The 27136-nt window shown below is 38.5% G+C and overlaps 1 protein-coding gene across 1 annotated transcript in view; it reads right to left on the bottom strand.

Moving 5' to 3' along the window:
* The window catches only part of AQR (aquarius intron-binding spliceosomal factor), a 57790-nt gene that overhangs the window by 8439 nt on the left and 22215 nt on the right, over positions 1–27136 (bottom strand). Inside the window, exons 18-30 of the mRNA XM_064460174.1 lie at positions 25736–25903; positions 25154–25323; positions 22352–22593; positions 20564–20710; positions 19920–19989; positions 17196–17306; positions 15507–15616; positions 12792–12927; positions 11016–11225; positions 7231–7368; positions 6266–6337; positions 2457–2644; positions 619–790 (exon numbers count right to left, since the gene is read on the bottom strand). Of these exons, the coding sequence (XP_064316244.1) occupies positions 619–790; positions 2457–2644; positions 6266–6337; positions 7231–7368; positions 11016–11225; positions 12792–12927; positions 15507–15616; positions 17196–17306; positions 19920–19989; positions 20564–20710; positions 22352–22593; positions 25154–25323; positions 25736–25903 (1934 nt within the window). The remainder of the gene's footprint in view (positions 1–618; positions 791–2456; positions 2645–6265; positions 6338–7230; positions 7369–11015; positions 11226–12791; positions 12928–15506; positions 15617–17195; positions 17307–19919; positions 19990–20563; positions 20711–22351; positions 22594–25153; positions 25324–25735; positions 25904–27136) is intronic.

Raw genomic sequence — 27136 nt, 5'->3', positions numbered from 1 at the left:
TTCCTCTATTTAAGAGAAACAGATGGAGGCTGTTGCTGGCTTAATTTGAAAATTTAGTTGAGAAATTCCAAGGCTAAGGGTTTTTCTTTTGGCAATTTATTTCAGCCTCTCCACCTCTTATGTATATTTCTTGCAGTACTGTTTCATTCTTTTATGAATGGGCTTTTTAGCATCCTTAAATATAGATCAAATCAAAACAGTGACTCTTCGAACTCAAATACGTGCCACAGAGCAGACTTTGATCCTTCACGTACTGGGAAAATGCTACTGTTTATTTCACTACCATGGCAGTGCAGCTGAATTACAATGGACTTTGATTTGCCATAGGCCAAAACAGTATTTTATAATGAATTATACACCAAATCTCACTCCTCTCATAAATGAGAAATGAGAAAACATAGATATCAAACCAAGACATTCACTTTGAGCAAAAAGCACAACATAATACGTTATCATTTTCAACATTCAAAACTGATTAAAAGGAGAAATCATGCATACGCATGACAATTATCTGAGTATGTAAATGAAACATCAGTTTACTGTATTTGATAGTCTATCTTGCAGATTTAATAAGCCATATCCAGATTAAATGAAGTATATACGCAATATTTCTCTTACCTGATAGAAATAAGGATTGGGTTCTGATTCTCCCACGCCATTGAAATCTTCTACATTTATAAGCTGGAAGTCATACAAAAATCCAGCATTGGCTGTTCTGAACTCCGGCAGAAGCTGCACGTGAGGCAGGTTACCCAGATTCTTGTAACGCCAGTTGTAGAGGTTACATAAACTGTCCAAAACCACACAGAGACAAATGCCAAATAGTTAATGCGTGTTCTTGAACTAATTCAAAATAGTTCAGATACACACAAGCGCTCACTTTGAAGACGACTGCTGCTGTAGGTTTTCAATGAAAAAAAAATAATATTGCTGGAGAGCCTGTATATATATAAATTAACATACTTGTACAAGCTATCCAGCAATTATTTTTAAAGTTTTAATTCCGTATCGTTCTCTCTCATAGAAAACTTCAGATTTCACTTCTCTTTAGAAAGCTCAATGCAGCACACTCACCTTTAAGCCTTGAGGAGCTCTACACTGAAGGCTACAAATTTTGCCAAGAAATCTAGTAGGAATTTTCATGGGGAACAAAACTTAAGGAATACTGATGCTTCTTTACAACAAGGAAGGAGTAAGGGGGAAGGATTTTCTGCATTATCCACTGTAAAGGCTCTAACTGCAAAAAGGGATTTATTTTCTTATTTTGTGTATTGACATGTATTAACACAAGATGTGAAGGGAAGCAACCAAAATCTACACAATTTTAATTCATATCTGGTATTTATAGGGACAGTAATATAACCAAAATGCCTCAGTCAAATGTACAACAATACCCAGACCAGATAAAGTAGCAGATAGGTAGCTTCCCCATGAACTATGATCAGAAAAAACAAAGTGTAAGAAGGTATGGAAAAAAATCCTTGATCAAGAAATTGCTTGCAAAGTGAAGGAACTCTTCTGCTCTCTTATCTCTGAGAAGTTCCCAGAGACGTTGCTAAATAGTAGAGGGAAAAATAAACTTCATTTATCTTTGTACTCAGATATAATTTGCATCTTTAAAATCATACTGAAAGTAAGAGTTATTCATATAACTAGAAAATAATATTCTAACACCCCCAACATTTCTTACATAAAAGACTCGAAGTTCTCCTTCACCTTGTTCATTCCAGTTTATGCCTAAAAATTTAGGATTTAAAACTAAACTTGAAGTAGCAGGATCTTATATGGAGTAATTTTCTCCTCTTTGCTTTTATTTTTCCTTGTTAATATGACACAACAAACATGCGCTTTACACAATAAATAGATTTGACATCTAAATCACCACAACGAAATGATAAACACATGGATAAACATTATCTTACTACAGAGAAGCAGTCTCTCTTAATATAAGAAAGGCATTATGCTCTTGTGTACACAGCCTGTTTGTCTCCAGTCAAAGCTGAAGCTCTGCTGAAATACCACAAGAAAAGCACCCTTTTGCAGACCATGAGGGAAATATGATATATTCAAGACTAAATAAAGAACACCTTTATTTACCTTGAATATATTAAATATATTAGTTTAGAAAAGGAAGCTTCTGCAAAAAATTTTCAGCTGTAAAAAAACCCACCCAAACACTTAAGACTATTAAAATTCCTTCAAATAGCATTTTCATTAAAGCACTCATACAGTAGCAGAATATTACTATATAAAAGAAAGTAAAACTGATTACATTTCAGCAAAGTAAAATCTGACTTCCTAGTCTAAACTGAAACAAATGGAACCAAAGAACTAAACTACAGTTCTGCAAACTCCTGCCCTAACAATAGGGAAGAAGTTTGCAATACTATGTGTGCTTTTCCAATTTTAACCTGGTAGTTTCTTACACGCTAGACATGCCATTTTCTCTGGCTCACCTCGCTCTTGCTCTTCCTTGTGCATCCAAATCAACAGTTGGCACTCCAACACGAACAAACCGTGTAAAGAGGGACTGCTCCATGTTGGAGTATTTTTGAAAAGCCATGTTCTTAATGACTGGTGGCAACTGATGATGGTCACCAATCATAATCCACCGCTTCAAACGACTGAATCCATCCTGGGGGTTCTAGAATTAAACAATTACACAATTGTAACTATTATACAATCGAGGCACTCAATTAACAACACATTAATAGTCAAATTGGCTTAGTCTAACCCCTATATTTCAACATTTGTACTTAAGCTACACTGAACTGTACCTATTAAAATCAGTAGAGAAACATCAGGATAAATAATATATTACATTGTTTAAAGTCCAGAAGGAAAATATTATCAGAGAACAAAAGGAAGAACCTATTACAGACATTACAGTAGTAAAAAACCGTGATTTCTGCACAGTACTCTTACCCTAGAACAGTCTTCTAAACATTATTTTTTGGATTCTGAGATAGTGGATAGGTAGTCTGAAGCATCTGAAACAATTTTAGTGCTCATGTGTCTGTGGCACAAACTGAGGCTGCTTTTCAAGTGTCTCTGTGATTCATGTGCTTCACCTGTTTACCTCTGGAATTCCCACATGGCCTCTTCTGTGACCAGGATGTGCCTTTAATTAATCCTCACCCTGGCTCTTGGACTGAATGGCTCTTCAGTATGCTTGGTGTATCTCTTTCCAGTTCCTCATCCTCCTCTGTGTACCTACGTTACATACTGACAGGGCTCATGAAGGAATGTTGTAACATAGGGACAAAAAATTAACAGATGTGTGGGTAACATTATGCAGGAATCAATCCTGAAGATTTCCACCTGTCAGTTTTACAATTCAGACCCTAATTTCTTACACACTCCTGTGATATTTCCCTTTCCTTGTAGGAGCACTGTTCAAGACACAGCCTAAAGTTCTTTTTCTTGCTACTTGAAGTGAAAGAGAGCTGAAGCTCTCTCTGATCAGAGAGCAAGGAAGGAAAACTGAACTCCGGACTGTCCAGCTCATCAAGCTTGAAGATGCCTTAGTAAGAAAGTAAGAGGATGGAAGTGATTTTCAATGGCATGGAAAAACATTTCACTTTTTTTTTTTCTCTCTCTCATCCAAAAAGGTTACTGATTTGGAGAAGACCAAGACTATATAATCACTCTGCTTTCATCAGCAATTTCAATCTTGGACAAAGCGTCCTCCAAAGAACTGTGTTAAAAAATTTCTTCCTCTGAATTACAAGTGCAAGAAATCAAGTACTACTACTCTGTAAGCCTAGTTTTTTAGGTTTTGTTAAAAGAAAACCCTCAATTTTCAAAGACTATTTGGATGGCCCTTGTAAGAACGGTCATGCAATATCTCCCAGAATATGGCTCTATGGTGAAAACATCTGCTTTAATTACACAAAATTCTTCAGCTACTGCATTGCTCTTCCATATACTTCCCCTCACCAGCCTGATGCATCTGGTTATTCAATGCTCATTCAAGCACTTGAAAAACACTATAAAATGCTTATTTTGGTAAATATAATAATTTCATTACCAATGAAAACCATGGTAAAAACCATGCAGGATTTATTCATCACCCAGCTCTACAGCACAATATTGTAGCATTAAATTCAAGACTGCCAAAATGCAAAAGCAACAGCCTAAAGCATTACACATGTCTTTATGCACAGATTTCTCAATCCCTAATTGCAGAAGCCACCTAAATGACAACTTAGGCCTCCATACCTTTCTGACAGTTAGGGGAATCTAACTAAGCAGCAAGAAGAAACCTTGTATTTCAGGTATAACTAAACTGAATGTTGTTCTAGAGACTACAGCGAGGATTTATTAAGCCTGTAGGACAGAAAGGAACCAAGTCTACTTCATTGTATTATAACTGGTGAACTAGTAAGTGAATGGGAAAGAGAGCTTGACTGTCACTGTTTTATGATTCGGTGAGAAGCTTCACCCAGCAGAGGTTTGCTCCCTAAACACCCCAAACAAGATGGGCAAATACGTGGTCCTGTTCAGAGTACAGACAGTATTTGGGGTTTAGAGGGTGAATTAGTTGCCTCCTTACTCAGAATTCTCGAAACTCACTAGTCTCGAACACACTGAGAAGGTGTTAGAGAACTACAGGAATATCCCTAACACTTAAAAACCTAGAGTTAAACAGCAACTGAGAACAGGTCTTGGGCTTTAATAGCAACATGGTTAACTTTGACATGTCATTCTTTTGCACACTAAGCCCATACTGAGTTACTTTCCTGCAATTATATCCTACTTTCCATTGTTAAAGAGCAAAGTGAAAAATTATGAGCTGCAATTACAAATATATCAAACACTTCATTGAGTTTCTACCACATGTTTTTCAACTGAGATTAGTTTTCTTTTAGAATGAATATCCAGCTTGGACGTAGTTTTCTAGTAGACTTAAAATTACTGCTTTTAAATTAAAGTATCTGCTGTATGGAAAACTGCTGAAGGGAAACTTAATTTTAGAATATGAGCAAATGCAGACTGTGTATTTTTCAGAAAGCCACTAAGTAAGAACCAAATGAACTGAAGACAGTCTTGTACTGACCCCCACAGCTAAAGAGTTCGCACAGAGTTCCTGATGGAGCTCATACTTCACTTCCAGAGACAAAATTTTATCTCATGATAATCTGAGATTACAGAGATAACAGAGCTACAGATGTGCAAGAAGCACATTTTGCTTAGTTATGAAATCCTCTAGCTCTTAAGAGAGGAAAGTGATGTGTATCAAGCTCAAGGTTGCTAAAAGCAACCACAGATAACCTTCACTGGAGGCACAAAAAATTTCAAGACAGTCCGAGCGGATGTGTTGAGTTTAGAATGATCATAGTAAACGATTTTAGGGAAAGATACTCAGCTTTAAAAGTAGCAGTGCTGGCCCTCTATTACAACAATCGATTACGTTACGGAGCCATTGTGATCTGGCTTCCTGAAGACTGTGCTATAAGTATCCCCTGTGCCACATAAGCTTCAGTTTCCTTTTTTCCTTCCCTACACCAGCAGTACCTTTCCAGCTGCAAGGCTTCCATTCAACTGTATCACATCTGCATCCCTTCATCTACCAATTGTTCGTTTGTCAAACAGCGTACCAGCTGCAGTTTATCCCATGCTAAGCATTTGCAATTAGCTAGGCAAAAGGTGTGTGATTATTGGTCAAAAGCAGAAGGAGAACCAGTAACCATTTCTTTTCTTTCTGTGGAGTGGGAACACCGATTAGAATGTCTCCCCTCTACTTGGCTCCAGTTTTCCTGAAACTTGTAGGTGCTTGATCTCTCTCCACCTCTGTTAAACTTGACTGAAACGGACCAAACACCACAAGCAGACAGGATGACACAGAGCAATTATGTGAGCCTTATGTTCTTGGGAAACAAACCCGTTATAAGTAGTATTTAAAATTAATAATTTTTAAACTTGGCAATAATCACTATTAAATGGGAAAGAATAAAAGTAAAGCCGGGACCTAGTTTACATAAATGTCTTTTTTTATTTTCAAAATTAAAACCTGCTAATTCTACTATTAAGTTAACAAAAGCAACATATTTAGAACCTATTAGCTTACTCCATAATATTAAAAACGAAGGATAAACCAACTAATGTAGAACAACTGAAGTTCTTACTGTCCACTCAAAATGGCAAATATCAGTTCTAGGTTACTTTCTGCACCAGATATTTTCCTTTTAATATTCTATATTGTTCAAGAGCACACCCTTGCATTCATCATTTTTTGTAATATGTTTTATAATTCAGGTCTAACCTGCAACAGGAGAGGTATAAAGGTTTCTATCTCCAGAATCTGAGCAGACTCTTCCATTAAGATGTTGTCATACTGCGAAAGAAAAAGTAGAGAGTTGTCCATCAACCAGGTAATACAAATTAATGCTGTTATTCAGCCTCCCAAAAGAAAGCATCAACTACTCATTCGTTTTTTGATGGGTGGGACAGTTACAGCAGGATTTTACCTTATAGGCAAAATATCAGTATTACTAAAAATCCACATCAGAGGGTGAAATCATACTACATCAGTGGCAGATCTGTCTGTACCAATCAGGGCTTATATCTAGATGGAAACCATGACTGAACTACATGACTTGCTTCCCATATTCCATAACTCATCCGCAAGAGAAAAGCTTTCTGCAGCACAGCAAACTAATTTGGTATCTTCGCAATGAAGCGGAAAAGGCGCACTGTTGTGATCCAATACAGTGCATTACTGGAGAAAAATACTACGGAAAGAATTATTGGTGGTGGGATTTTGTGTTGTTTTTCTGAGATACAAGTCTGTACTAAATCAATACGTATGGTTAACACTGCAGAGTGAAACAGCATTGCATCATAGTTTTTTCCTCAAATTACTCATTTGTTAGGTAAACAAAGTTATAAAGGCCATGTGTTTTGTCCAGTTCTACCTTTAATTTATTACTCAATCATATCTCTGCTGCTGATCATCTAATATGGCAAAGCTAACTTTTTTTTTAATAGAGATGGACTATTAAGCATTTTTGTATATACAGTAACTTAAAAGCGATCTCATCTTTTACTCAAAGAATTAAAATTTTTCTTCAGTAAAATTACAATTTAAAACTTCCTGGTAAAAATGCAACTCAAAATAATCTAGTTGCCTAGATTTAGGACAGATGAAGAGGTTTATACAAGGGGGGAGGGGGGCAGTGAACCAAAGCCAAAAAACAATTAGTATAGTAACACTAGTATAATCATTACTTTGAAACCTAATTCAACCAGGTCATGTCGTTTCAGAGCAGCGTGAGTACAAGTCATGGCAATGATTTTTGCTTCTTTCACCAACAGGTATTTGGATCTATCAAGGCCACTGCGGAGAAGTTCAAATGCTCTGAATTCCTGTGGTAAAGAAAAGAAAATCTTGGAAGTCAGAATATAAAAAATTATTGCTTATTAAATATATTCAAGCTATCTGGCCACTGTCTTAATATATTAAGACATCTCAAGCGTACATATACAAATGCACGCAGTCTAGGTAACAAACAGCAGGAACTGGAGCTCCGTGCCCACTCAGAAGGGTACGACATCATAGGAGTAACTGAAACATGGTGGGACAACTCAAACGACTGGGGGATCGCAATGGACGGTTACAGGCTCTTTCGTAAGGACAGGCAAGGTAGAAGAGGTGGAGGAGTCGCACTCTACATTAAGGAAAACCTTGAATGTATCAAAGTCAACTATGGTGCTTGCAAGTGCTCTATCGAATGCCTCTGGGTTGAAGTCAAAGGGGTCATCTCCAAGCAGGACCTCACAGTGGGCATCTGCTACCGACCTCCTAACCACAGTGACAAAGCCGATGAAGCGATATTTGGGGCACTAAAGCAAGCTTCTGGCCAACAGAATCCCGTCCTGATGGGTGACTTCAACTACCCAGACATCTCCTGGAAGAACAATAGGGCAGCTCACATGTCACCCACCAAGTTCCTGGAATGTATAGAGGACTGTTTCCTGACGCAAATGTTAGATGTGCCAACCAGGAAGGAGGCGCTGCTGGACTTGCTATTCACAAACCGAGAAAGCCTGCTTTGTAACATCTCGGTTAGTGACAGCCTTGGCTGCTGTGACCACAATGTTGTGGAGTTCAGGATCCTGCTGAGTGTGCTGAAGGTCAGCTCTAAGACAAGGGTTCTGGATTTTAGAAGAGCAAACTTCAGTGCACTCAGGGCTCAGTTGGGAGGGATTCCATGGGAAGCTTCCGTGGAAGACAAAGGAGCTAGTGAGTGCTGGGAATTCTTCAAGAACTCTCTCTTGGAAGCACAAAGCCAATTTATCCCCTACAAAGGAAAGGGAAGTAAGCAGAGCAAGGGACCCCCATGGCAAAACCATGACATCCTGGGTCTACTGAAATCCAAAAGGGAAGCATACCAGAGATGGAGAAGTGGAGGATTATCTGTCAAGAGCTACAAGGGCATTGCCAGAGTGTGCAGAGATGCAGTTAGAAAAGCAAAAGGCTCAGCTCGAACTGAAAATGGCTGTAGACGTGAAAAACAACAAGACATGTCTGATGAAACCTTTCAACCATAAGCAAAAAAAGAAGGAAAACATAGGCCCACTGTTAAACATAAAAGGAGAGTCAATCACCAGCGATGCTGAAAAGGCAGAGGCCCTCAACACCTTCTTCACCTCTGTCTTTACCAGCACTGTTGGGTCCCAGGCTTTGGGAACAAAACTCCCGGTTGATCCAAACACCGACCCACCATCAGTGAAGGAAGAGTTAGTACATGAATTACTACAGGAGCTTGACCCCTACAAACCGATGGGCCCTGACGCCATCCCCCTGAGGGTGTTGAGAGAGCTGGCTGATGTCATCGCAAGGCCGCTCTCCATAATCTTCGAGAAGTCATGGAGAACGGGGGATGTCCCAGAGGACTGGAGGAAGGCTAATGTCACCCCTTATCTACAAGAAAGGCTCGAGGGAGGATCCAGGTAACTACAGGCCCATCAGCCTTACTTCAATCCTTGGGAAAGTTATGGAACGAACCCTCCTGAGAGCCATCACAAGTCAAAGGAAGCACGTGATTGGGAAAAGCCAATGTGGCTTCACTAAAGGCAGATCGTGCTTGACAAACCTGGTGGCCTTCTATGACAAAGTGACTTGCCCGGTTGACATGGGGCGGGCCATGTACATTGTCTACCTGGACTTCTCCAAGGCCTTTGATACGGCCCCCCACAGCCTCCTCCTGGAGAAATTAATGCGTTACGGCCTAGACAAGTGGTCTGTGCAGTGGGTGGGGACCTGGCTGACAGGCCGCACCCAAAGGGTGGTGGTAAACAGCTCCTTTTCCAAGTGGCAACCTGTCACTAGTGGAGTCCCCCAGGGATTGATATTGGGCCCACTGTTATTCAACATCTTCATAAGTGATCTGGATAATGGGGTCAAGTGGAGCCTGATGAAGTTTGCGGATGACACCAAACTGAGTGGGGAAGTAGCCACTCCAGAAGGCAGAGCTGCTCAGCAGGGAGATCTGGATAGGCTGGAAGAGTGGGCCAGCAAGAACCGTATGAAGTTCAACAAGGACAAGTGCAAGGTCTTGTACCTGGGAAAACATAACCCGGGAGTGCAGCACAGACTGGGATGCACCTGGCTGGAGAGCAGCTCTGTGGGAAGGGACCTGGGGGTCCTGGTGGGCAGGAAGCTCAACGTGAGCGAACAGTGGCTGCTGCGGCCAAGGAGGCCAACAGGATGCTGGGTGGCATCAAAAAGGACATCACCAGCAGAGATAAAGAAGTCATCATCCCTCTCTACTCAGTGCTGTCAGGCCACACCTGGAGTACTGTGTACAGTTCTGGTCCCTGCTCTACAAAAAGGATGTGGACAGGCTGGAAGGGGTCCAGAGAAGGGCCACCAGGATGATCAGAGGACTGGGAAGCTGCCATATGAGGATAGGCTGGGACAACAGGGCTTGTTCAGCCTTGAGAAAAGGAGGCTCAGAGGGGATCTCATCACCGTGTACCAGTACTTAAGGGGCAGCTACAAAGAAAATGGAGACTCCCTTTTTACAAGGAGTCCCATGGAGAGGACAAGGGGGATGGACACAAGTTGCTCTCGGGGAGATTCCGATTGGACACAAGAGGGAAGTTTTTCACAGTGAGGGCAGTCACCACTGGAATAATCTCCCCAGGGAAGGGGTTGACTCGGCCACGTTGGACACCTTCAAGAGCCGTCTGGACAGGGTGCGGGGCCATCTTATCTACACTGTGCTCTTCCTAGAAAGGCTGGACTAGATGATCCCTAAGGTCCCTTCCAACCTGGGATTCTGTGATTAAGACAAGAAAGATACATAGGTATCTATTTTTAACAAACCCATATGACTAAATTTTTTAATGGCAAACCTGGAAACAACAATATTTCAAAAACCAATGTTTTAAAATCCCATCCAAGAATTCTGCAACCTGTGTGCATACATAAATTTGCAGGCAATTGTTCAATTGATTCCGAGGACCCCTCTCAGAATCACCCACAATTTTGCTTTACCTCATCTTCTTGTTTCCTACTTTACTGCATCATAACATCACATCAAACTCAGTATTGGAAAAACCAATACAGTTAATACGACCAAACGATACCCAGATCACATTTACCCTTACTTTTAAAAGCCTCTCAAGCAGTTCTGGGAGAAACAGATCTTTTCAAGTAACTTCCAGGTTATCTGATTAAAGGCAATTCACCGTAAATACAAAGACCCTGTGAGGATCAGAGGAGCAGTGATAGGCACACCAACCCTAGTAACCTAATCAGTGAAAATGGAACATGGAGAATGGCTGCTTCCTAAGCTTAAAATAAAACAGATTATACCCGTGTCCCTAGTGTGAAACATGTCTGTATTACTCAAAGGTAGAAATTCTCACCTGAATGCCTTGCAAGCTAAAGAAGCTGCCTAGAGATATATGCCTCTTTTAGGATGTAGGGCAAAGGAATTTTGGAACTGTGTAGTTTTTTATAGGATTAGCCAAATCCATTTACCTTTAATAGTTACATGTCTTACCTCAAGCTGAGTGAATATTTTCTTAACATGTCTAAAACACCCTTCAGCAATTTCCATATCTTCTTCATAGGACTTGCCTTTGAAAATTGGTTGAGGAGCATTTGCAAAATACTGGTGAAAAGGAAAGAAACTGGAGACATCCGCAACGTCTGGCAATTTTCCACCTTTAACTTTCACTTTGCTGATATACTCCTCCCAACGAGACATTACCTATGGCAAACAGAAGTGTCATAATGACATAGTTTTGTATCACAAAGTCATTGGCAAGATGTAATCTTGCACGCATAGTATAAAAAAAATTATCACAAAAGCAAGGTATGTCTAATTTAGCATTTGACCTTGTCTCAGGATGACATTTTTGAAGCTGTGGTGGATTGACCTTGCCTGGCTGCCAGACTCCCACCCAGCACCTCTCTCACTCCTTCTCCTCAACAGGACTGGGGGAGAAAATAAGATGGAAAAGCTTATGGGTTGAGATAAAGACAGGGAGATCACTTAGCAAGTACCACCACAGGCAAAACAGACTTGAACTGGGGAAAAATAATTTAATTTACTGCCGATTAAATATAGAGTAGGATGGTGAGAAACAAAGACAAAGCCAAAACCACCTTTCTTCTCCTTCTTCCCAGGATCAATTTCACTCCTTCATTCCCAGCTCTTCTACCTCCTCACCCTGAGCAGTGCAGGAGGAACAGGTCTTGTCAGTCAAGTTCGTAACACCACATCTGCCACCCCTTCCTCCTCACACTTCTCCCCTGCTCCAGCAAAGGCTTTCCACTGGCTGCAGCTTCCTTCAGGGCATATACACCTGCTCTAGCATGGTGTCTTCTACGAGCTGCAGTGTGGATATCTGCTCTGACATGGGCTGCTGGGGGACAACCTGCTTCGCTATGGTCCTCTCCATGAGCTATTGGGGAATCTCTGCTCCAGTGCCTGGAGCACCTCCTGCCCCTCCTTTTCCTTCTGACCTTGGCGTGTGGGGATGTTTCTCAGACTCTCTGCCCCCAGATGCTGCAGTATTCTTTGACCTTCTGTCAAAGATGCTGTCACATTATCTTGTGACACAAAGTACTTCACAAAGTACTTACAGTACTTCGGTTTAAATACCAAGTTGGATTCCTTTGGGAGGAAGCAGAACCAGAAGATGAGCTCTAGCAGTGCTCCTAGTACTCTCCAACACCTAATAACCATTTAATGTTTAGGCCCACACTACAGCTAGCCCAGAGTAACTTCTGTAAAAACATATACAGTGTATGCATTTGATCCTAAGTACCACCCTGCAAGTCTGCTTAAGCGACACCAATTGCTAATGTAGACCGTGTCACTGAAAAATACAGGGAAGGGAAATGAGGGATGTACAATGAACAGAAAATCACCATTTTGTATACTACGCATCCAATTTCACGCTGACATTTAACACTATAACAGCTTTCTAGCAGGATCATCAAGTAGCTGCTCTAATGCTTGTCCAAAATGTAAAGCAGCCCACAGATTATCCTATCTGAAGGAGAAGCTTCAGGTTAGAATCTTTGCCAGCAGTCATGAAGAGCAGCAACACTAGCCTTTCAACTGGTGAGTCATCGGGCAGGATTTAAAACAATAGCAATACAAGTAAGTAATGTTGCAATTATAGCTTTAGCTGTTATTGTATTTTGAACCACCAAAGCAAATGTAGGTTTTTTAGATTGTATTCTGAAAAATTTACTCAAATTTTTACGAAGTGTTTCATAATGTATTGAGGTCATACAGCCTCTGTAGAAGTATTTCAGTCCTTACTTGGTATAAGAAAAAGTGGCCAGCTGTTTCACAAGTGTAAGAAACATCTCCTGGGACTCCAAGACTCTCTTGCAATCGCCCAACTTCTCGTAGAAGTTCAAGTCTTCGAGCCAGCACATAATTAACTCTTCCATACCTACAAAATTGATTAAATATAACATAATTTTTATTTAAATGTATTTAATTCAAAACTGTTTTATTCAAGTATCACAATGAGAGATCACAAAAACCCAACCCGCTCACCTCAAAAAACCCCAACCTCACAACTACTACCAGGTTCAAAAAAACCAAGAATTTGCCATATGCCAACTATTTCTATCAGTTGAGCCCTAATAATTTACAAAGACATGAAAGAGCCATTACTGTAGAAAAAGTTCCTTTTACCCTATTGCCTCAACAAAAGCTTCATAAGTGCTAGCAAAACATTCTCAAAATGTAAAGCAGAAAATCATTACTTCCAATGTACTGTTTAAGAACTATGGTACACTACAAGTTACACATACGCAAGTTATGCAAGTCTACGGACCATCATAAATGGAACCTGTACCCAAAGTCTCAGTACAATAATGCTGACTTCCTTTGACAATATACAAAATGTCTTCCACTAATGCTTAGCCCACCATAACAGACAGGTCTGCATCCACACATAGGAGGTCCTGTACTCACAGATGCCTATTCAGTAACTTTTATGACTGATAAGCTTGTATCCCACTCCTTCCATTCTTTCTCCTCTTAACCCAATTCGAGCCCAATTTTTTTCCTTTATAAATAATTTTCCTTAATCCACACACTCCCCACCTCCCAGAAGCAGTACAAGCAAAACAAAAATCAATGTATCACATTTTCTAAAAAAGAGAACAATTAAAAAAGTGATATAAGCAGGTGGAATTAAATAAGTGAGAGGAACAGGGCACTTTCTTCTAAAAATGCATATGTAGTCAAAAGCTCAAAAGCGAATAAAGGCTAAATTTCAAGTTCCTGTTAAATTTACTACTCCTGAAATATGCCTTCTGCACAGAAAAAAAAAGAGATACAATCTCTGGTAATCATGATGGGTTCTCTTGTCTTATTTAGAAGGATGAGAGTAGTTAAAGCTGGCGATTTGAATTTACTAAGACACAGCCGAATATGATATTGTTCACAACTGGAAAAAACAAGTTCCTCAGGAACTATGACAGTTAAGATCCCTGTAATATGAAATAGTATTTTCTTCAACAAAACGAATCCATTATAATTACAAGCAACTGAAAGCAGTTGTTTGGTTTTTGTCTTCATCACAATTCAGATGTCCTCTTATTTCTCACAATTCAGGTAACATGTCCTCCTGTACGTATTTGCTCATTGCTACAAAAATCTTCTTCAGCTGTGATTCCCTTTGTGTTTAAGTGACAGTACCAGTTTAATCAGCTCCTCTCCACATTACATCCTTACACCCCCTGCCTTGCTTTGCTGTGCCTGCAGAGGGAGCAAAAAAGGAACACCAAGCCTGCAAGCAGCAGAAATTCCTCAAGCAGTACTGTGCCCTCTAAAACAGCCTGACACCGAAAAACCACGAACTCAGAAGCAGCCAAAACACAAAGACATATGGGAAATAAACTTCTCTACTCACAGTAGCGCAGCCCACTTTCAAATATATTCCTCAACCCTTATCCCTCCCCCCCAAACTGCCAGAACCCATAGGACTTTGCATTAATGTCCTGTAGGTCTGGAGCTACCCTGAAAAAGAATTAAAATAGACAGTGTAGAGGAAACTTAATTACGAGCACTACTGTTCAAGGAACATACTAAACCATGGACATTACTAAATAAGTATCTGCCATGGCATCGCTTCACTAAGATTTTGACTATCATATTTCTGGAATAATTTGACTACGTCAAAGCATTCAAATTTAAAAAAAAAAACCACTAGGTATTTATTTTGCTAAATGAAACTCAACTATATATATGTGGGTAACTTCTAGTTACTATATATAATTTTTACTACAGCTTTTGAAGTCAAAGTATTGTTATAATAATCCTGCACTGGACAGTTCAGTTAATTCCAGTGCATGACCCTTGTAACCCTGCTTACATTTATGAATGCGTGCAATCCTACTGATGTCAATTGGACTAACATGTAACAAACGTACAAATATTTACAAGAACAGGTTCTTAAGTCTTTGTAGTGATATAGACTCGTTAGCTGTCCTTATGTAGGTATTATTCAAAATGTATTATTTACCAATGAAATAAGCAACTTTGTTTTTAATTCTTCAGAATATTGCTTGATACCAAAGTTTAGTTTCATGTTTATATTTATGTATGCAATACTCACCATGCCAGTAGAAGTGCTATCAGATTTGCCAAAAAAATTACTAACTTCAAAAACCTACCTTTGTTATTCAACTTTCTCTCACAAAGCAGATCAATTCTCTAGAATGCACATGGGTCCAGAATATAACAAGCTATTTTTATTCAAGCAGTTGAGCTTGTGAACAAGCAACTGCCTGATTCTGCCTTTGGATTCTCAAGAGAACAGTTTCTCTACTGAATAAGAACCAAAATTACTCAGCCCTGTACTGAAAACAAGTGCACTCTGCATTACTAGGATTCAATAATATTACAAAGGTAAAACTTGTCAAGCACAGCTCCTTCCTCATTTACAAGGGAGGTAGAATGGATTCAACACATACAACTTGCTACAACGTCTATGCAAGCAAGTTTATAATTTCTCACCTGCTGAAATCTTTCTCTGTCTCTAATTCCTCTTCTCCATGACCCAGACGCAGGAGGTGGCGCTCATCAATGTCTAGAGCCATGATTTTTTCAAACAGCTGGTTCAAGGCCTAAAGATTGACAAGAACAGGAGAAAAGGTAGGTTTTAGAAGTCCAGAGGATCTTGTAGAGGAAAACTGAAGAATTACTGGTAAGCCAGCTAGGAAATTACGCCTATTTTGGTGCAAATGGAAGCCAAAGCAAACATGAATTTAATACTGAAACTAGAGCTCTTAATCTTGACAACGGGAAAATTAGTCTACTAAAACTCTTGTATTTGCGTACTTTATACAACAATTGAATTTTATTTTACAATTTTAAAACAATTTTAAAAGTTGATTCAACCACCTACTTCATTTAGTTGATAAAGCTAACAGTTTATAAAACTGTCTTGAGAAGCACGCTTTACAAACATTGATTTTGTTAGATGACTTTAGACCATTTAACTTTCACTGTACATTAAAAGAGCGTGATCTGGTATTGACTGGCAGGTGCTGTGAATCTACTCCATACGGGTAAATAAATTTTGCTGAACTAAACTTCAAGGTGTGCCACGTCTCCTAACGTAAACTCTTCAATTCTCTAACAGCTTAATATCAACCATCCAATGCAGTGTATTTCAAAGGAGTAAGTCTGTAAGCACTGGATCACCAAGTTATGAAACTAAGTATAAACATGAGCAAGCTCCACTGGTACTTCAAGTCAGCTGGAAGTCATGCAAACATGTTGAAGTAGAGCATCAAGGTATAGGGAATGAACCCTGCCGAATTTATTTTCTGCAAGTACAATTTCAAGTTCACGTTCTCAAATAAATCTTGTCTGGTAAGAAGTCTCCTACCTGCCCCAAATTATCTCCTTCCTTTTCTCCCCACCTGACATGCCCTCAACCCTTTCTCTCATCTTCACTACCTGTTAACCCCCCCACAACCCACTGTAGACTGGCCTATATTATTCCAGGTTGTAACTCCTCACCAAAATGAAGCCCCATTCACCATTCTTCAAAAGTGTGAAGTGCCTGATCTTGCTTTGATGGGCAAAGATGAAATGTTTTCAAAGTAGTATGTTCAGTTACAATAGCCCATAACTGAAACAGGGTAGGCTAATTAGGGAGACCAGAAAATAGACAATCCTGGTTTCCAGAGAAATTCTTCAAACCAGACACAAATTTACAGTAAGAATCTTTAAGACTTCTATCATTATTCTTCTTATTATATGTATTTGAGAATTAGCAGCTCGACTCCATCTCTTATGAATGGGAAGTAAGCATTCAGCTGAAGAGGCCACGATACCTTTCATGCCTTCCCTTAGAAGCACAAAGCACAGAGCAACCAGCATTCAAGAAAGGTAGTTAGCAAAAATCTGACATGCATGCAGAGAATGTGCAACTACAAGAACTGCACAGACACTTTTTCAAAGTACTTTCTAATTTCCACCCCCAACCAGTTAAATATATTGAAAACTTCTGAACTCAGAACTACAAACCTGAAATTCAAAATTTTATTTTCACATTTTGAAACTGGCAAAACTGCATACAAGCCAACTCAAGTTTTCATTGTTAAAAGACAACTTTAATCCCAAACCTACTGATCTCAGTACCTGCTGTTCTTGATTTTAGATACAGGAAAGTTTCATACATGACTGACACTTTACCTGATTAGAGTGAGTAACTATAAGAGTTCGTTGTTCTGGGAAATTGTGATAAAGATTGGATATTATTTGGACTGCTACATCAGTTTTTCCAGTACCAGGTGGACCCACTACCTAAAACCAAAACAAAATATTAAAACCAAAAATGAACACACAATTTATCAGAATACTGTACAATACAGAAATATAGCCAGCTCGGAAAAAACCAGAACTATCTCACTTGACACTGATGTAATACATTAACAACAAGAGAATCTTCTGTTTCCTGTACAATTGCTTGCTGGCTTCTGTGAACTTCAAGAACACATACATACACCGTGAAAGACTTAGCCCAATGCTAAGACCTATTCCTGCCTAAGAGGAATATGGTAATTCAGCAATTACTTGCTGGCTTTTCTGAACTTCAAGAACAAATACAATGTATCATGAAAGGCTAATTCAGATTAGTTAGGCAGATTCCTGCCTAAGAGGAATATGGTAACCCAGAATATGAAATACTATTGTTCTGCAACCCATGAACACAGACCCCCTTGGAGCAAAAAAGCTGTTTAGCCTCAGGACAGGCTAAGCATACGGGAAACAGTAAAAAAAGCAACAAAACACGTAATTAAAAAAGAATAAGGTGAGGCAGATATAAAGGGGGGGGGGGGAAGTCCATTGTTTTTATTTACTCAAAAATCTAAAACTGATGATACAAAATTAATACTGACAGTTAATGTTTTTATAGGCTGGTTTATACCAACAGCATTCAAAGATTGACACCTGAGACATTTTAAAGGTATCCAAGTATTATAAAGTATCTCAAAGTAATTTGTTCAGGTTTTGTATGTATCTGCACATGAAATTACAAATTGCTATGAAATAACACTTGCTTTACTTTAAAAAATCTCAAAAGCAAGTAGGATTGTACTTATCAAAAATATCTGACTGAAATACATGAAATAACAACAGAAAATGGAACAGGCCTATATTACGAAACTGTTTTCTCAGTCTGCCTTCTCTCCCTGGAAAAAAAGTGGGTGATGTAGTTAAAAAAAAACCAAAAACAAAAAATCAAAACAACAAAACAACAACGAAAAACCCCAAAACCAGAAATACACCATCAAAAACAAAAAGCTGACTTTGTCATTGTTTTTCCCTTTTGACCTAACAGACTCTCATTCTCTAACACCTCTTAATAAAAAAACAATAAATAAATCAACAAATGCAGTTTTAGGAGAAAAGTTCAAATTATGTAACAACCATCTTCAAATATTTATGAAAGTTGATTGAGCACCAGGCACAGGAAGTTACTTTTCTTCTTTAAAGCCCTCCATAAGCGAGGCAGACAGTAGTTCATACTGCATTATACCACTTGCAATTGAAGGTCATTAATAGTTCAACAAACATTAACTGACACTAACAAACAGTATGCTATTCTATTTAAAAAAAATAAGACAAAAACCAAAGCTAGGTAAGAGACCCTCTCTCGCGTATTTTGTGTATTAATTATATACTACAAAATGGTAACAAAGATTTTAATTTCCCAATCTTCTTTCCTATTGACAATACTACTGATAGAAAACAATACTCCTACACAACGGCGTGGGTGTTCTTAGACAAACATTCTGATCATTTAAAAACCCAGCAGTTCAAATCATTCAAAAAACCTGTTCCAACATTATTTAATAACTAAATTTAAAGCATCTATCACTGTCGCATTTTCACAGCATTCAAAAAAGAGCTTTGATTTCTAAACAGCTCTTGAAGTTGATATTCTACCAACAACCCGAAAGTTCTGCTGTGTTCTACTAGAAAACATACTATAGTCAAAAACACTGCCAAGAGCTTAGTTAACTTTTATACATATTTACGACACTACTAATTTCAGCACTCCTAGACAAACAGGGACAAAATGCATACAATTCCTCTGAAGTTATGCATCTTTTGTGTCCTAGTTACAGAATGCCTGTGGAGTGGTAAAACATAAGGAGGAAGGGGGGAAAGGAAGAATACTATGATACTAATGAATACCAATGCAAAAACCTAAAAATGAGCATTATTGCCTATATAGTCCAAGAAGAAATTAAGTGTATTGCAGAAAAGTCATTCAAATATTCCACTGAGTCACTACTAGGAGAGACCATACTTCATTGGAAAACAGGTACTTGTAGTCAAAGGCTAACTGAGAGTGGTAAACCTTAAAGACCTTTGCAGAAATTCACTGCTCGAAATTTATTTTCGTAACAAATCTACAGCTTTGGTTTGACTTGTAACTACTTAGTTCTGGAATTCAGCAGGATATAAAGGATTGCACATTAAGTTACACAAAATAGCAAAAAAAAAAGTGCCCTGAAGACAATTCAATGACTTTCATTTCCTTTAATGGAGTTAGGTCAAACTAAAAATTATGCAAGTAATTTAAAACAGCCAAAAACAACAGACAAGGCAAAAACTTTACAGTCTAAAACTAGCAATCCAACCACTAAATAAGTAAATTCAGTTGCTGTGGAAAGCCTTCAGCCACTGAAACACATGATACAATTATACAGAGATCAAATGTGATTCTGTATGATTTTGTGAAGATGGGAGGACGTTGAACCTTTGTATGTTAATCTTTTATATTTTTAACCTAGTAATAGAAGTGATCTCAGCAAGGCTACAGAAATGGGCAGTACTGATATTTCACTGGATGTACCCAAAGCCAGAATCAAATAAAGTGTATAAAATTCTTAAAAATATTCTTACCATAGTTAGCCCAGGTTGCATTCCCGCACGTATAGCTTCAATCTGAGTATGGGTGAACTGAATAGTATTGCTGTAACAAAGCAAAACAGGATCAGAGGTTTAGCAGATTTTGTCAACAGTTTTGATAAATGCAATTGTTTTAACAAGTTTGATCTAGATTAACTGGCTACATATTTCTCCAGAACTACATGCCTGCAACCTTTTATATAAATTAAACCATCATTACAACTATTGTCTTTATAGGCATGACAATCTTGCCATTTCTAAGCAACACAGTAAATCACATTGTTGGCGTAACAATAAAATAATCTAATTTAAAAGACTTTGTCTTTAGTTATTAGTTGCTGAGAATACTGTAAAATTATTTAGGTATGATTCTCCTAATATTCAAAGTCCTAACGCAACACTAAAAGACTCTGTGTGTGTGTGTATATATATCTATCTGAAACAGGGAATTTTTTAACAGAGAGGGGATATAGTTTGATTTAAATATAAAACAAACCAGTCTCATATTCAAATCTTTTGGTAACGAAATCAAAATGACATTTTGTTTATAATCAATGATACTATTTTTAAGTACTTCTGAAAATGAACTGCTGTGCATGTGTTACCATTTGTAAGTAAGTTCTCAATGCACTTATTACCGTTTTGGTTGGTTATACGGATATGGTCCCCTGTTTGGAATGACATGAGGCTCTACAATCAGTGTTTTAGCTTCTTCAGGTTTTTCTTCATTCCCATCCTCATCTTTTCTTTTCTTTCCTTTACCTCCCTTTATTGGGAAAGTTATCCTGTAACACATAATTTAAGACTACAGTTCAACATGTTCACTATGATACCAGACTGTCTTAGATGTTTATACAGAAATACTTGGTTTTTTTTGTCACCATTAAGTCAAACTTCAACACAATAGGGGAATAAGATTTGCAGATGACAAAGTATTAATGAGAATAAGGAAACAGCATGACAAATAAATTGATGAAGCCGATTTTAAGAAAGCATATTTGACAAAAAGTATGTCGAAAGTGCTCTTTACATAGCTTGGAAAGCCAGGAGCAGTACTGAGAGCCAGCCAGAAAAACACTGAAGGTAAAGAATTGATAAATAAAATGGAAGGGACGGGAGTAAAGTTTCAATGGAAAGCCACCAGCACTGTCTTTTCAGCAGTAATTACTTGATTTTGTTCTAGAACCGATGACACACATGATGCCTTTTATCCTCCCATTTAAATTTCTTCATAGCCCTCTGTACCATATGTTTGCAAGCACCTCTAATTCAGAAATATATCATGGTGAAGAAATTCCAATGGCTATCCAGTTATCTTAAGACAACAACGGAAACACCTTTAACAGCAATTATTGCTTAGTCTCTTTACAAGACAAATGCAGCAGTAGGAAAAGTAATAGCTCTTCATAAAGAGGAATATCTGTATTTTAATCTGTGAACTGAAAACAAGCACTAGTTCACTAAGGGAAATTATGCATGGTATCTTGTCTTGATACCTTCCGGCTATTTTTATATCATTATATAGTGTTAGTGCCTTCTCCACAAATATTCTACATGCAGTTTTTCAAAAAAAAAAAAAAAAAAAAAAGCATGGAAGATTACCTCCCTGCTTTTCAAGATTCAATTTAGCCATGATAAGCGCTGACTGCTGTGGGGGCAAAGCCACCTTCTCCCTTTTCAGTCAAATCTATTCCTTCAAAAGGAAACCTATTTCCAACCTCATTAACTTATAAGGGAAAAAAGTAATAGCTTCTTCAGTCCAGCTGAAGAAAAGATTCTCCAGCACTATGAACTGTGAAACTCTGTTGCCAAAGTCCAAGAATGTCCACAAGGAGGGACAGAACTGTCAAGTCTAAAAAATGCTGTACAACAGCACTGCTGAAACAAAACATGTAAATCTCATTTAGCAGTCACAAAGGTAGGCATCCTATTTCAGAAACCATTTCTAGAATAGAATAAGCAGTATGGGATTTCAGACTTAATTCTTTATTTTGATTGAATAGTGTTTCCAAAAGCTCAAATTTTAACTGATGTTGAAACTGCTGTTCTTAGCTTGCTTTAATGGGACATGTAAGGAAACTATGTAATTAAACATCTTTAGGCTGAACTGAACAGGCTAGACACCATAACACGGAAGCGAATACTACGTGTCTTGATTCTATCTCATACTGTTACTTTTCCCATATATTCAACAGGCTGATCTACAAACAATGCTCTGATGCATTTTTTCTACAGAACAGAGCAGAAGCTGGTCCTGAGCCTAACTGTAGTATTGCTAACTCTGTTATACAACTATCTTAATATTAACATATTAACATCCTTTTCTTAAAAGAAAGACGACATCTCTTCAACCTGAACTCAACCCCACCTGACAACACTCTTCAGCAAGAATACCAGACCAGGAGTACTTGAAATTTTGAGATCACCTGAAGGGGGGTATTTGCAGAGCTGGATTGTCAATGGTCACTTTAATATTGTATCCAGGAAAGCTAGCTTTTAAGTGATCAATGGACAGGAAAGTGTCATTAAAATCCAGAGTTGCAATCTGATTTGGCATTTTCGAATAGTGTGCACTACTTGGGTCTCCGTATCCGAGAATTATGTCATGCAGCCAGTCAGGAACCACACAATCTGTGTTCATCAAATTCCTAATAGTCTCCAGAACAGCCTGTCAATTAGAAAAACAGAAAAAATATAATCGGAGAGTGTGACTTTTTACTGAGAAAAACATGACATACTGAAGACTAATCAAGCTTATTCTAAAATGCTAGCATAAAAGTCTTTAATTGACATGTTTGGTTAGATTAAGTCAATATACATGTAGTGTATATATATGTAACAAACACCAGTGTCAAACCATATAATTCTTCAATTATCCTGTTAGTAAAGAGGACCATAATCATTAATAAATTTTCATTCCAGAACATTCAGAGGCAAAAAAAAAAAGGCATTTTTCAAAATAACCTAATAAACAAAACAGAGTGTCTGCTATGGCCCTAGCTTCTTGTCCTGGTTTTACAATGAGGGAACACTTCACATTTCATCAATAGCTACACATATTTCTGCTTGAGGTCCTTCTCCAGGACTTTCATAAGGTGATGCTGTTTATACCAAAAATGCATTAAAACTTCTGCATGGTTATAGTCCTGGCCACACATTCGGTTTCTATATCCTCCAGGATATAATACAGACCTTCAAAATGCTTTCAGTTTAAGTCCATTACCTCTCGTCCTATCGCAACAGGCCCTATTAAAAAGTCTGTCCCCATCTTTCTTATAAGCCCCCTTTAAGTATTGAAAGGCTGCAGTAAGGTCTCTCCAGAGCCTTCCCTTCTCCAGGCTGAACAACCCCAACTCTCTGAGCCTTTTCTTATAGGAGAGGTGCTCCAGCCCTCGGATCATTTTTGTGGCCCTCCTCTGGACCCGCTCCAACCGGTCCATGTCTTTCCTGTGCTGAGGGCTCCAGAGCTGGACACAGGACTCCAGGTGGGGTCTCACCAGAGCAGAACAGAGGGGCAGAATCCCTTCCCTCGACCTGCTGGGCCACGCTGCTTTTGATGTGGCCCAGGATATAGTTGGCCTTCTGGGCTGTGAGTGCACATTGCCAGCTCATATACAGCTTTTCATCCACCAGTACCCCCAAGTCCTTCACCTTCTCATTCCCTTCATCCCCCAAGCCTGTATTGATACCAGGGGTTGTCCTGACCCAGGTGCAGGACCTTGTACTTGGCCTTGTTGAACCTCATAAGGTTCACATGTGCCCATTTCTCAAGCTTGTCCAGGTCCCTCCGAATGGCATACTATCCCTGAATCTGGAGCACTGTCTTCAGTTCTGGGCTCCTCAGTAAAAGAGAGACATGGAGTTGTTGGAGTGAGTCCAGTACAGGACCACCAAGACGATTAAGGGACTGGAGCATCTTTCACATGAGGAGAGGCCAAGAGAGCTGGGACCATTCAGCCTGGAAGACAGATGGCTCAGGGGCTATCACATCAATATGATAAATGCCCGCTAGGAGGAAATGAAGATGAGGGAGCCAGACCCTTCTCAGTGGTGTCCAGTGACAGGACAGGAGACAATGGGCACAACTTAAAACACATTAAATTTCATCTGAACACAATAAAACACTTTTTACTGTGAGGACAATTCAGCGCTACAAGAGGTTGTCCAGAGAAATTTTAGATTCTTAATTCTTGGAAATATTCAAAACCCAACTAGACATGGTCCTGGACAGCCTGCTGCAAGCAATCCCGCTTGAGCAGGCGCCGTGGACTAGATAATCTCCAGAGCTGCCTTGCAGCCTAAATGATTCTATGATTCTGTAATTATGCCACCTACTCAAAAAAAGTTTACTATGGGCAACACAGACCACTTGGTCAAAGTTAGATTTGTGTCAATTCACAATTCTAGAAATTCAAATATACCTTTCAACTTCGCTGGCAAATCTTCCTCTTGCTTTAATAGGGGTAAGGAAAGCTAAGCTATCGATAAGCTTCCTGAAAAACAACATTTGCTGAATTTATGTGCAAAACTGAATTAAAGTTGTATGCATAATTTTAATCTTACTTATAGGCAATATACAGTATCATAATGCATTAGTAACAGGTTTATTTTGAACTCTGACCAAATTCTTTGAAGGCTCCCTTGACAATGAATACCCAAGGAAGTAAAACGCTGAAGAATCATGCACTACAACTGTGTGAAAACTGTTAGGGCAGGGAGAAAAAAAGCACCATTCAATTTACAAAGCTCCACTTTGCATAGTCTCTATAATGACTATCAAATATATGAGTGCTAAAAATCTCATCTGGCTCTGTCAAAAGCCCAGTAAGAAACTGATCCAGTGATGCTCCCAAGAGCTAACAGGCTTCTCTGATTTTCACCTTTTGACTAGTTACTCCTCCTCTTCCTACAGTCCACTATTACTTCAGGTAATAAAAACATGCCACATACAGCCGTGACCCAAAAGGCCAAATACAAGTAACCTGCAGGCTACCTGTTAAAAGACTGAAATCATAAACCAATGTTTTATGAGATACTCAAGTGAAGCAGGAGTGTCCTGATTTTCAATTACTTTCAACACTTAGCTGCAGGGGGAAGTTATCACCAGCTGACATGCTCAAACTTCCTGAAGTGATCCAATGCCACCTAGGAAGCCTAACTCTATGCATCTAAAATGAACATGTCTCAGTACTGCTGACATATTCAAGAGTCAACGAGCAGTACCTTACCTTGAAATTGTTTTCTTTTGGTTTTCTTCTCATTATTATATTAAATGTTTCATAAACATCTTCTGCTCCATTTTGGATTGTATTAGTCATGTCTTGTTGATACTGGTTTGGGTCCAGAAATACTCTGTATGTTCTGCAATCCCCTTTAAGTCTTGGTTTGGGTTCAGGTCCTGCCCGTAATGAAATAGTAAGATTAGAATTTGAATTAGTGCTAAGAGCAGATTATCATTCAAATAAGCAATCCATAATCATTCCTGAAATGAAATTTAGACAACTTCATATGATGAAACTAATTTCTGCATGGCATTACAAACATTCTTATTTCATGTTTTCATCCCATTTCTAACAGTTTTTGAGTATAAACTGTATTATTCTTAACACTGAAATGTACTAAATATATTTAATTAATCTAACTATATCAGATTTTACCACAGGAAACTAGTTAACCTTTCTCAGGCTGCTTATGGAATTGGCTTGTTTTTTCAAGTAGGTAATAAGAAGCAAGTCAACCAACAACAAAAAAGAAAAAGAAGAGAGAGAGAACAAAAATAAATCTTTCAAACAAGTCTTGGTATGCCATACCTTCTTCAATAACACGTCCTTTCTCATCCAACATGCCCTGGATTTCACAGCCTCTGACATACACCAGGCCAGTTTGCTCAACAAAAGGTCGTCGTCGGTCAAACTTGGTGCCGTAAGGTTGTGTGGGACGTACCGTAATTAAAAAGCAGACATCATGTTTACGCAGACCTGATTCCAGAAAGGAACGTTCAGTAATTTGATTGAATGCCATTTTACTTTTCCATTCCTTAATATATATACACAACAGAATACATGAAATTTTCTTTTAAATAAACCCCCACCTGTTTAAAGAATAATGTGTTCTGTTTCAAGATATGCCTTTAATTTAGAGGATACAGAACCATAGGATATTGTCATCTTTTCCACTCTTCTGCACATTAGTATCTGCTAGGAGTTCAGATATGAAAAGGAGAAATAGACTGCTTTTTTCATGACAACAGGCTTATTTCAAGATTATTCTTCCAATAATCTTACTTAATTACACAACCTTGACATTTTCAGTCTTATCTCAAGAGTAACATGTCATTAATCTCTTGTTCTCATTGCTTTCTTCTAGACTAACCTTCAACTTTTTTTTTTCTTACAACAATTTAAGTGTAGTGCCTAGAACTCGGCACAAAATCCTAAACAGGAGTTACTTTAGTTATCTACTTAATAGGTTAAAAGGTCACTTAACCAACTTACTTGTTTTCCATGCTACATTCTAGTTTATAAATCCTGATATGACTTGGTTGAGTATTTTTTTCTTTTGGCGTTGTGGAGTCACACTTGCTTTTGAGTGATGATGAGGTCAGACTCTCTTCATTCCGCAGAGCTACTGCCTAACCAGCTATTCCCCCAACATGCATTTGTTCAGTGACTTGTTCTTAAGTTTAGTATCTTAATATTCATCTCTGTTGAATTACATCCTACTTTTAAAATGCAATTTCTCCAAATCACTAATGTAATTTTGAACACTAATCCTTTTCTCCAGTCTACCCGCAGATTCGCACTGATCTAAGACACCTTCAAAATTTAGTAAACACATGCTGTATTCTTCATATGAGACAAATAGTTCCTCATTACTCACTGGATATTATCCAGCGTAAAGCAGTTTCATCACAACCCTGTTATGTCAGGCAATGATTCATCAATTCTCCACCTCATTTTTGATTTTGATTAAGTTAAAGCATTACTGCTTTTGAAATCACAGAGGCTGTTCTAGTATTTAAAAAGCTAGGCGCACTGCTATATAGCTACCTTCAGTATAGTGAAGTCTGCTGCCATCCTCCTAGCTTTCCTACTTTAATAGAAATCTATATTCCCAAACTTGTATCTGCTTATTTATAATGCGATCCAGCTTTAGCATTTGTGCTATGTGACCTGTAACCACACTATGCAGCTCCAGCACATTTAACAGGT

This window comes from Phalacrocorax carbo, chromosome 9 (assembly GCF_963921805.1).
Source record: "Phalacrocorax carbo chromosome 9, bPhaCar2.1, whole genome shotgun sequence".
NCBI classification, from domain to species: Eukaryota; Metazoa; Chordata; class Aves; order Suliformes; family Phalacrocoracidae; genus Phalacrocorax; species Phalacrocorax carbo.
The sequence above is the reverse complement of the archived record's forward strand: the minus strand, read 5'-3'. Positions and strand labels throughout refer to the sequence as shown.